This window comes from Saccostrea cucullata, unplaced genomic scaffold (genome assembly GCF_032062105.1).
Source record: "Saccostrea cucullata isolate Sc308-1 unplaced genomic scaffold, CSIRO_AGI_Scuc_v1 ctg37, whole genome shotgun sequence".
NCBI classification, from domain to species: domain Eukaryota; kingdom Metazoa; phylum Mollusca; class Bivalvia; order Ostreida; family Ostreidae; genus Saccostrea; species Saccostrea cuccullata.
Window position 1 is genome coordinate 400,021 of NW_026938868.1, and position 13,123 is coordinate 413,143.

Genomic DNA, 13,123 nt, shown 5'->3' on the forward strand with positions numbered 1-13,123 from the left:
ATTTCTTGTTGTTTGTTTAACTTCCTTTTGGGAAATTTTTACTCGTACTGAGACACTACCACTTGCCGGCGGAGTGCTGCAAATAATAATAATAAGACCTACATTCAGCGCTCATGGCTTCTGGGCAGTGAGGGATCTTTTACTTGCCAGCATCTACAGCAACAAGGAACCTCGTTATACGGTCTCACCTGAATGATAGATTACCACGTACCGCAGTGGGATTCGATCTCGTTAAGTAAGAATTAACTACCTTTTCTGCGACTTTAGAGGAAACGTTCTAACCACTGCACCAGAAGGGCAACCAGTTCTTGTAAAATTAGGCAAAATGGGAACAGTGCACTATGGATTCAAAGTTATCTTTACCAGACAGATTTGTTATCGATCGTTTGTTATATATAGCCTTGGGTTCAAATTTTATCATTTGAAGAATTAAAGAAAACTTCATCAGATATTTCATATTATAAAATTTGTCTGAAGAAAAGAATATTGTAAACACAAAGAAATTGAATTCAACATTTGTTGTGAATTTTATTTTTTAAATTTTATACTGCAAGTCAAAAACTATGCACTTACGACTTTTGCCACTTGAATAGTAAACTATATAAATGATGCAATGTTTCAGTAAAAGATTTGTGATTGTTATGGAGGTAGCATTTTTAAGTGTCTGCGTTTATTTATGCTACATTTTCGAATGTCTGTTTTTTCTGGACTTTTCTAGTCCTATGACAAACATCGCTTTGTTGATAATTTTTCCTTTTGTCTTTGTCTCAAAATAGAGATGCTGGGGGTTTTCACCCTGCCATGTGTGAATATCGATGATCTCCCCTTCTATAGCGTCCCCAAGGTATTCGATGTCCATTTCAAGGATAGGGTACCAGCAAATATCGTCTTTGAAGTGACGATAGAAGCCAGCATTTATGGCATTGGTGGCACAATCGGTGCAGTATTTACTGTACATTACGTGTGTTATATGTTGTAAGCTATCCGTATCACTGAAAGGAACACGAAGAGACAAGGTATAAATAGGAATATCATTTGTTCTATCAGGGAAGACCGTCGTGTTCTGCCATATTTCAGAAGGACTACGATAGATATCCTCCAGTTCCTCTCTCATTTCACGGGATAACTCCGTCGATTGTTTCTTTTCCCAGTTGATTTTCACAATTCGTGTAAAATTTTCAGCAAAAACTTCACTGGACCCAGAGAAATCATCGTAAAGTTCGTTGTGTACTGTAAATGAGGAATTGCCAATTTCTACCATTTTATATGTTATTTTAGGTAGAAAACGAGAAAAAAGACTAATGTTGTCGTGAATCTTTTGACTAAGCTTAAACGTCTGTCTTCGAACTACATATGCAAAAGCGAAAGTTCCTTTCGTGTCACGCAAGAAGAAATTAGTTTTATGAGAAACCGTTCGTCTGCAAGCTTCGAACATGCGTGCAATGTTCCATATACCCCAATGACCTAAAATGTAAATGACATTGATAAATTTCAGGATGTTTTATTCGGTTAGAACAAAATTATGCTATTGAATTGTCTGTGCATTTCTTACCAGTTCGATCGAAATCTGCATATGGGATTCCGTGGCAATAGAACTCTCCGTCCCTTCTCGTGACATTTTTCAAAGTGATGAACTGCATGCTTGGAGTTTCTACAATATCAAATACAAACGTAATATTTATTTATTTTTTCGCTTAGCATATTTTTCATCATTTCAAGTTCCAAAATTCTATTCCATCCAGCTTAATACAGTGTAATGACATACCCATAGAGGGCACGGTGTAGAATGATAAAAATGTATACAAAATGTGATTCAAGCACCCTATTAGAACTTACTAATGCATAAAGAAAAATTCAATCCAGATCTTTCTCTCTTTCTCTCTATTGCCCAGAAATTTCACAGTGGAGATAAGTTCAAAATGAACCACACCAAACAATAATATCTGTTTTTAATGATACAAGAATGATAATTGGTTTTGAGGATAAGTTTACTAGTCCCTATTTCATAAAAAAAAATGTCCCGTAAAGTGTCCCATACTAGTATATCGTAATATTTATTGACCTGAGACCGCATGATATCTTTGTTTTCGCAAAGCTTGTTACGGCGATGTTATTTAAAGCAATATTATATACATTAAAAATATTTTTGGTGAGTATAGAGGGGAAAGAAGAAAGAAAAAGACTAAGTGAAAAAGATACCACCATTAAATGATTATTCAAAAGCCTTTTCCTTATAATGAAACCTTGAATTTATTTTATTGCACTTTTTGTCTGATATTCTTTGGAGAAATATTATTTAAAGCTGATGTATACTTTAAATATTAACATAATTTTGTTTTAAAAAGAATGAGAAGCTGTTGTTTATTCTTGAAATTACAAAGAATCTTACCTATATAGTCCTTTAGCCTTTGATCTACGATGAAACAAACGTGTCAAAATGTTCTAAGTCGTAATAACGAGATTGTTTTGTTGAGGTGGTGACATTGAAATTTTTTCTCCTCCAAGAAAACCATGTTTAAAGAAGGCTACATGCAGTACTTATTTAATAATTTAAACTCATTTTTTATATAAATACTTTAGACTATAAAAATCTAATAAATTATCGTAAAAACATGCACTATTTATTTTATTAAATTGAATGTCTTATTGATTTCGGATGTCATAACAAAAAATTCGGAGATCGTCGGACGTTACGTTCAGAAAGCTTTCGACCTCCCCGCTTCTGGTTTTTTTTTTCAATAAGAATTAAACTGAGCTTCAGTAAGTTTTTACCGACCCCTTTATTGTTTGTTTGATACTCAAAATGTCCTTCATCATCTAAAGTTTCGTTACTTCTGCACTCACAAGCATGTTTCGTCTGTTGTTTGTTGTTTTCAAAGAAATTCTGCAAAATTTGGATTTAAAAATGTTGCAAAAACTAATGAGATCATGCTCTACGTATGTACAATTTCTAAAGCGAGGTAAATTATTGACAAGCAAGTTGATGAAACAAGAATATCAGCAGTCTTTTAAAGTCATCATTTCGTAAGTTCTATGGTCGATACAATGACCTTGTTAGCAAATACAATTTATCATTGAGTCAAATGCTGACTGACGTTTTTCATACCAATTGTTAGTCCATTATTTATACACTGAATTGACGACGGATTTTTTCCGTTATTTCCTGATCATGACAAGGAGCACACGGCGGGTGTGACCTGTCAGCAGGGGATGCTCACTCCTCATGGCACCTGATCCCACCTCTGATGTTTCGGGGGTCCGTGTTTGCTCTTCTCCTATTTTGTATTGTTTTACGGACAGTGAGATTGAATACTGTTCGTTATCTCAATATCCTTCTATCAAAACTTACTACTTTTCAACTTTGTTTTCATGTACAGCGGGTGCTATTTCCTGCGAGCAATAAAAATCAAGGCTTTTAACATTATTGGCAGCTTTTTTTTTTTTTTTAAATAAAAATGGAACTGTAGTAAATTTATTTAACTTGTCATCGTCAATGTGCAAAACTATTTTGTTAAAAACGTCCTGATGTGAACATAAATACGCTTGATGTTCATATATTATTACGTTTCTAATTGACAATACATGTGTCTGATATGTGTTTTAGGGACCAGATCTTCCAATATTTTGTCAGATTGTCCAGAAGTTCCTTTTTAGGAGGAAACTTAATTTTGTATGCCTATGAAGCAGAATGTATAAAAATTTACATATGAGCGAACGAAAATACTTGCTGTGGCCTTTGACGACATTTTATTAATTAACAACAATGATATTGCTTTTATTCATATGTCGAGATGACATATGCCAATGAGCTTTATGGATAAAAAAATACCACAGAGTCTGACACATCTGTTTCATTTTTCAATAATTTACTAGATAAAAGACGTATTTGGTAACCTAACAACCAAGCTTCATGATAAACGTGATGGCAATTTTTCAATCGTCATCTTCTCTAACTTACATCTAGCAATACGATTATATCCTTAACACTTGCATACAGGGTTTATATCCCTCAGTTGATTCGATACACAAGAGCAAGCTCTATTTACGAACTTTTTTTAAATCGAGGTAAGTTATTACTAAAACGTTTTTTGAAAAAAATTAACAGTTTCGTTGAAAGTAATCATTTCGTAAGTTCTATGGCCAAACAATAGCCTCAGCAAATGCAATTTGTCATTGAGTCAAATGCTGATGGATGTTTTTCCAACTGTCCAGTAAACGTAGACCATTATTTAAAAACTGAATTTTGCGCTTAATTCTCGATCAAGACAGAAAGCACTTGAAGGGTGTGATTGGTTGGCAGGTGGATGCTCACCCAATCATGGCACGTGATCCAACCTCTGATGTTGAAGAGGTCCGTTCTGCTCTGTTCCTGATTGAGATTCAAACTATTCGTTGTTTCCGTATTTCAATCTTCACCTTTTTCATTATAAAAAGCATGCTAACTAAACAAGGAGATCCAAAGGACCGGTTGTAATGTAAATGAATCTCACTGAAACTGCATTGTATTTATGCATCTTTCACTATTTAAAAATATAAACTAGGTAAAGATAACGAATAGTGATTGGTCTAAAAAAATAATCCATAAAATTACTAGTATGCTAATAGTGTATAAAAAAAAAAGACGAATGGGAATCAGGTGCCTAGGATTAGTAGGTGCTTCCCTACCGGTCACACCCACTGTGAGTGCTTTAAGGTAGGATTCTTCTCTGGTTTCTGACTAGACGAAACATTCAAAATATATTTGCTTATATGTCTTATATATTGAGTTGTAAGGAATTTAAAAGACCATATTTTTCTTTCCTCATCACAATTGTACAACCTTAAATAGAAATGGTAAACTGCGTTTGAAAACTAGCAGGGACTATATTTTTGGCGGAATGGTGGCGTATGAAAATATCTTCTTTTCTGCCTCTCAAAATTATAATAGAACAATGAATTTAGTTATAATTTTTACACAGTTGAAGACTTGGAGAAATTTTCAAATGTAAGCTAAATTAATAATGAGGGACTAAACTTTCAAAATATATCAAATAAATATGATTTTTCAAACAAACTAGAACTTTGTTAGCTTTTAAACGCTTCCTATCAAAGTGCAGATTTGAGTCAAAAATCCATAAAAAGTATTTTTTCTCTCTTAGTAAACGATCAAAACTTTTTGTTTTTGTATCATTTTGTACATTTATAAGACTGCTTTATTATATGTGAAAATAAGAAAAAGTTAAATATAGGAAGCATATAAAAATAACTAATATATCCTAAAAAAAAAAAATAAGAAAAACAGAGAAAATTCGGATTAGCCAATAATATGTTTTTATGCAAAAAGAATAATCATTAAACTTTTGAAATAGAAGTAGGTATCACATGATTTGCAACAGTTTTTATTCGTAATGTCAAGGAAAAAGATAATGACCTTGACCTGACCTTGCCTCTAATATAAAACGGTCAAATTTAATCTCACTGATACTATCACTTACTGATATCGTCTTCTTGATTCTGTGAAAATTTCATTAATTCTTAAATATTAGAAATATGAGAAGAATCCTAACTTAAGTTGCTTTGGTAGATGTAGTAACCCAGGTCATTATTTTCAGACTGATTGTGCATGGCTTTTTTCCGTTTACAAGATCATATCAAAGAGCAGGTAGAATGCGGGCGATCCTCACTCCTCCTTGAAACCTAGATTTTTTTAGCATAACTATAATATCACAAATCGCCACCTTAACACTTAAAAGGAGCTGGGTGGTCGTGGCCATTTAGACCAATTCGATCTCCTTTAGAAGAAGAGCTCCATATAAAGATATACAAAAATGATCAAATTTTAAAACTAATATGTAGAAAATTTTTCTTTGTCAAATGATATTGACAGCTAAAGATATCATATCTCAAAATTTAAGTTATATCTGGTGGTTAATTTATTGACACCCCAGCCTCCTTAATGTGAAATAATTTTATATGAATTTTTGGTTTTTACAAAGTGTGTTGTAGACTATGTATTTAAGTCATTGTCTTTGATTTGTTTTCTATGAAAATGTGATTTATTCAACTCTTCTTACTTATTTTTTTATTTTGCAAAATATAAATAAAACTTATTGTTGTAAATGGTCATTTAATGTACATGTATTATCAAACAAATAAACCAATTGTAAATAAGTGCAAAAAGGTACAAATTCCCTTGTTTGAATATATTCCTTACAAGGATATAAATATACATTATGAAAACCTACCTGAGACTAGATGCACTTTATTCCCGGGGAGCATTAACTCTCTTTAATTTTTATTTTCTTCATCTTTTTCCAGTTATCAGCCTTGAATGCTTTTTTACCTAGTCGTTTATGTTGAAAATTGATATAAAAAAACAAGTAGAACAAAAATTATATTCTACATATAAAACAATTAACAACATATCGCGCGGCACATAAATTATCAAGGTAGAATAACATTGAAACTTTTGGTTATAAAAATGAAGTTGAATGTAAATACACTTATCAATCTAATAAACATAATTAAAGTATCTATTGCCTTTTTCACTATGGGTCAAGTGAAATGTATATGTTGTGTATACACTACACCGAGAATGGTTTGTTTTCATTTCATTTTCTGACAATAGTAAAATGTACATGCTAATTAATGACAATGGATAAAATATGAATGTCATGACTGACAACAAGCTTTAAGCATGAAAACAATTGGAAAGAGAGATTTAAATATTTTATTCAGATTTAGTAATTACAATCCAAAATTGCATTTATGAATTTATAGCTTAGGCACGTTTGAATTCATAAATTATGTTCTACTTCATATTAATAAAAAAGGCAAAATTAAGATAATTTGAAAAAGACCCTAATGGTAATCTAACAACCAAACTCTGTGATAAACGGAATGACTTTAACTTTTCAAAAGTCAACTGCCCTTACTCATGCAGAAATATACCTTATATCTGCATATATTTTATCAGTATATCTGCTGGAAACACCTTTAAAATATATCTTTAAATGTACATAAATTTGCACATATACAATTTTGGATTGATTGATTGTATATTGTTTAACGTCCATCTCGAGAATTTTTCACTCATATGGAGACGCTATAATTTTGGAATAAGTAATACAATATATTAACTATTAATATATAAGAAACATAACCTCACTTAAATATCTGTCTTTAAGGTTGAAAGTCTTATCATCTTCTTGATACATGTTCTCTATATTATAACCTTCCTCACTAAATAAGATTTCGTAGCAATATGCAGAAATAGTTAAATGAAATGTAATATTAATCGATACAGTAAAATTCGAGATAAACAACAAGGTTCACTCCAAATTGCTATATTTGGCCCTGTGAATTTCTGTTAAAAATGACACTGCAAGTTTTAGTTAACAATGTATTAAAATATATTAGATCTTTAGTGACTGCGTTCTATCAAAAATGAACGTCATTTTCTGCTAGTCATAATGTATTATGACGTCACGAATTGCGTCAATTTCCTCATATTCTGAAAAAGTCTACAAAAACGGCCAATTTTAAAGCTATTTTTTGATATTTGATATAGAGCGCAACCTCTGATCTAAAATATACAACTAGTAAATGATAGAACTGTTTCTGAGGATTAATGGACGTGTTTTATTTTTTAGATCAGAGAGTGCGCTCATATTATTTTTCTTGACTGAAAGTACTCAATTATATCTGTTTACCTAAAAATTCAAGAACATTGCAATTTTATAAAGCCAGTTCTCCTAGACCTGGACTTTTAGAAGAATTTTTAAAAAGGATATGAAAGCACCAAGTCTCTACTTTATTTTAATGCTTAAAATAGAAAATCAAGTGTTGATCAATTTATTGGTATATCTACAGGGCCATTTTATGCATAAAGTGAACCGACTTCTTTGCAAAAAACAAATGATTTGTAATATTTTTTATTCAAGAATATCAAAACCAATCATCTTATTATCGAGAAATTGTCGTAATTATCTCAACAATTCCAATAATTATTGATAATATTTAATAAAAAGCTACTAGATACTGTTTTTAATGTTACATTTTTTCCGCACTGGAAACTACAATAAAGCAAAAACTTTGTATCTTAAGAATTTGATTTCCATATTTAAGGAATAACTATCTTATTTTTCGATTTCATGATGTGATCATTCGATTGGCTTGCGTGATAATTTGAAGGCATTTATGCATAAAATTATCACGCAAGCCAATCGATTGATCATTGTCATGAAATTGAAAAATCTGACAGTTATTCCTTATATTTACATGCTTTGATTGATAATCCAATTGCTCCAAGCCCTGCTTCTGTCTAGCTGTTTGTTGCATGTGATTTTTTTTGGAACCGCGCCAATACATTGATGGGGAAATAAAGTACATTTACAATTTGTAATTTTATCTCGGACAAAGACATTGGAAATGTAAATATTAGGAAATGAAGTATTTGTTATATTTGTAGCTGAAACTGTATCTCTAGAGCGTGGGGTTCCAATTCCAAGTGAACCTTATTGTAATTATAATGTAGACGTCCAAGTATTGTATGAGAAATTAAATTCATTGTCACAATTTATTGTTTGTATTATTTTGAAATATTTATCAAACTTATCAAAGTAAATATATATATCAAAATAACCACATAATTGTCATTGAATAATGACCTTTATAGATGCAATTTAATTTCAAGCCCCTTATACTCTTTGGCAAAAAAGAACCGTTATTTTTTTTTTGTATGTCCAAGTATATGGAAGCCAGAAAGGAATTATTTGATAAACCTATAATATTTGATAAAATTCATATTTTAGATATAGATGTCTTATTATGGGGGGGGGGGGGTTCTATGAGTACTGTGTACGTCTTTTCTCTATTGTTCAAACATTTATCAAACATTCTGGCAGATTCGCATGTTAGTATTACTGTTATTATATTTTATTTATGTATACATGCATGTATATACAAAATTATATGTATGATTCTTTTTAAAAAATGCATTAATTTGTAAATTTTGCACATATTGAATACTTTGAATGCACATATTTAACTGTGACCTAATTGAATTTTTGTAATTTATATATAGGGAGAGGGCGTCATAAGTTTTTAGAACTTGTGCCCAATCCCGTTGTGATTATAAATAACAATAAAATATGTTCAAACCACCACTATGGTACACTAATTTGTTTGCTTACCATCTCCCGGCTAAGGATTAAAAAAAAAAACTAGGAAGAAAGTTTAGAGATTTTTTTACTTAAAGCAATGTGAGCTGCAACTTTGATGTCGGAATTTTTTGTTGCAAATTTGTAAATAACTATTTCAATGACAGAAAAAATAACGTTTATAAATCTGTTGTTCATATTTGCGATGGAAGAACTATTTATAAGCTTCGATTGAATCAAAATTACATTATTGTCGTCCTGTACAATAATGATTCCTTACATAAAACTGTATAATGAATTGTATATAGAAGTCTTTCTTCTGCTTTATTTTAGTCTAATTGATCATAAAGGTTTAAGTTACATACAAATTTATCATAATAACACATTAAGATTATCAAAAAATTGAAATTTTCAAAAATAAGAGATTTTTTTCATATTGCTTAAAACTTTTACAAACATGAAGATGAAATACATGTGACGGAAAAAAAAAACAAAAATTAAAAAATTGATGGTAATCAGAGCATCCTCTAATAATACAGTTTATAGCGAAATATGACGACATAAAGAAAGAAAGTCGACGTTTGAAAAGTAAAATTGTTCCGAATAGCGATCTTTGCTAGGGCCTTACTGAAATCTCAATGCTTTGATGTTTGTCAGTTATAATGATGTTTGGCAGAAATACCCAGTATAATAGAATTAGTGATGAGCTTCATATAAAACAATTTTAAATATGTTTTTATTAAATCAGAAAGCTGTATTTAAGCTGTAATTAATACAAGTCCATTAACAAAATCTATTATATAAAGTTTCAGAGGCAAATTACTCCAAATGTCATGTCCATATTTACAAAGAATATAAAATAATAATTATCTTCCCTTCAAGAGGAAGTAAGAGAGAATGCAGAAAATGAAAATTTGTAAAATCTAAATTTTTAGAAGTTGGATAATTTTGAGTCCTAGAATTTCCTTTTTCAAACAATTTTTGTTGCTTTTCGTCTCTTTAAATTTAAAAAGGGGGTCAACATTAAAACCACGACCAAAGTGTTAAACATTTACTGGTACATCTTTAAGTCTGGTTCTTATAGAAACATTAAATTTTCCGCTGGATTGTAATTAAAAGAAATTTCAATTTAACCCGATGAAAAATGTCAAATTGCCAATGCCCCACTTAAACCTATCTACCAATACTTCACTATAAACCTGAAACTCCTGAAATATATCGAATGTTATAAATTCTATCCAGTAAGTTTTTCTTAACAACAAGTAAGTAGGTATCGGGTTAAGGTATACCAAATTAATTAAAGTGCCTGCTTCCTCGACTCAGCCAAATCATGGACAAATTGACATGGTAAATATTTAGTCCTCCTTGCGACTGCCTGATAAAACGGCGAGATGAAAGATTAAAACGAAGTGGCTGGCGAAGGTGTCGCTACCCGTCTTGTGTAAACCTTCCAGGGATGTTCAAAGGACCCAAAACAAATACTGCGACCCTCTGCCCCAAAAAGGCTGACAGAGCATCAAGTATCCGTGTTTGGGATTTAAGCACTTCAAGACTACACAAGTGTTTGTACAAGTACATTCAACTAGCTTGTAATCATATTAAATCCTAAAATCGAATTAAAAGGTGATATAAAAAGACAAGCTGGTATGTTTTAATGAATTCAGTACTTGTGCTGCTTGAGTCAATGACTGAAAATGTACATTTATGTAAAACAAATGTTGTTGTAAACAAGTAAATGGGTTGGGGAAAGGACAGCCTTATTTACTATATATGTGAATATGAAATGATAAAAAATGAGTTAGGTAAATTCGAATTTATCAACATTATAATTTTAAGATTACAATGTTAAACCATTATAACAACACACTCCTTCAAAAAGAATGTAAAATAAAAAAAATTATACTAACCTAGTGAATTTAAATAGGCAATTGTGCGCTTCTAAAAACATTTTGTTCTCCTTCATTTCAGGTCAATTCATTTTATAACTGATATATGTATTAAATTCTAGATAAAAATATTTCTCTTTTTTTTTTTTACAGGAAAATTTGAATTTTTGAACTCAATTCTTTTGCAAAAATCATAAAAAAGTCAAAATAAATAAGATTACATGTACAAAACTTAATATCAGCGTTCTGTTTGTTTCCTATTGTAAAAAAAAAAAAGAAGTAGGGAAATTCTAACCACCATGTAGATGAGGTTCCTCAAACATTAAAGGAAATTAATACAGGTCAATTCTAAAATACATTTATAACTGATATATGTATTTTAAATTTAAGTGATATAAAATATTTCTCTCAGGTTCTGAAAATTTTTGAGTAAGGAAAATCTCACAAAGATGTCTCTAAATTTTTAAAATTAACGGTGTTTTTTTAACTCTTTAAAAATCTTTGGATAACAAATAATTTTTGCATGCAAAATACTGCATATTTTTTAATTGATAATTGATTAAGAAATACAAAATAAATAAGCTGGTATCCAGGCTTTTAAAGAAAATTGCTTGAATTTTACACTTATTTGGTACTTTGCTTTCTCCTACTTACAAAACGTTTAATATCATAGTGTATCTGTTTGCTTTCAAAGAAAACACCATAAATCACTTATAATTTCAAAAATAAAAACATTGGTAACTAAGGCTAAATTTAAAACAAAAATTTATTTTTGTTAAATATGCAAGTTATACTTAATTTCATGAGGTACAAATGTCAACTTTTTTAATAGCGTTTGTTAAAACTTTAAAGAACATTGAATCGTATGTAGAGGCATAAAATGAAAATTTTATGAAAAAATTTCAAAAGCTTTATTTTAAACTTTTTGAATTAAATTATATATTAAAGAATTTAAGTGATATATTTTAAAGTGATATAAATACAGTAGTTATATTTTTCAATATCGACTATACCAAAGATACGACAAAAAAGTCGAAATACCCATTACTGAAATTAATAGTATCAAAACAAATTGTATCAATGTTGAAATTATTTGAAATCTAATTTTAAATTCAACAAGTTCTATGCATTCTAAACTGAACATCTCTATGAAACAAAATAAATACGATTGAAAAAATACGTTTTATATATTTTAAAACCTTTTTTATGAAATTAAATTTATAAAAGTATTCTCTTCTTCGCCTCTTCATAAAGATTGTTTTCACAATAAATAATTTCATTTGAACAAAATCCATCATTTCTTATTCTTTTTAAACTTAAGGGAAAAATCAGTGACCGAAATGTATATCTGAGTCAGGATCAAAGTCGAGTGATTGTATCTTTGATTGGTTTAGCCTTTAATGCAGCATGGTAACTTTCACACACCGAAGAATGTCTCATAACTTTGGTAAATTAACCGCGAAGCTGTAAGAGCTAGTTATGTGAAATGCCCGGATGTTTTCAATTATAGTGGCTTTAAAAGAAGATTTTCTTGTAATCTACACTGTCACATTGTGCTCTCTTTTCTTGAGAAAGATGAGCCGAGATAAGGTTTCCTAGGAAAAAGTATAATTTACACGCTTTTTAGCATAAATTTTTTATTATAATTTACAAAAGAAGGAATAGATTTTGCACGTAAATGGTACAGGAAATATGCAAGTAAATATGATTCAAGTTATAGGGAAAAAATACAAATTACAAAATAAATACCAAAAATACAATCATTGACGCGTTGACAGAGCGCGACAAGAGAATAAGGGTTGACCGTTGAGAAAAATAATTTCTGTAAGAACTGGAGAATAGTTTAATGTTTTTCTTTTTGTTTTTAAAGATTTGTAGTTTTAGAAACAAAGATTAACAAAAAACTTAATTTTGATAGATAAATCATCAAAGAATTTTTTTAAGAAAACAATGCTTATGATATATTACTGACGTAGTGAATGACGTTATAGATAATCTTTAATCATATCAATTATTAGGTTTGATGAGAATTACAGAGCATATAAATAAAACAAGAATATGAAGATAACAAACGGTATATAAGCTCTTCCACTGAAA

The 13,123-nt window shown here is 30.1% G+C and overlaps 1 protein-coding gene across 1 annotated transcript; it reads right to left on the reverse strand.

The window, feature by feature from the left end:
- Positions 1–524: 524 nt before the first annotated feature.
- On the reverse strand, positions 525–2,439 carry LOC134251572 (uncharacterized). The gene is made up of 3 exons (XM_062733973.1): positions 2,390–2,439; positions 1,553–1,651; positions 525–1,464 (listed from the first exon to the last, which is right to left on the reverse strand). Exons 2-3 carry the CDS (start codon positions 1,638–1,640, stop codon positions 680–682), a joined length of 873 nt encoding a protein of 290 aa, XP_062589957.1. The 5' UTR covers positions 1,641–1,651; positions 2,390–2,439; the 3' UTR covers positions 525–679.
- Positions 2,440–13,123: the final 10,684 nt, after the last annotated feature.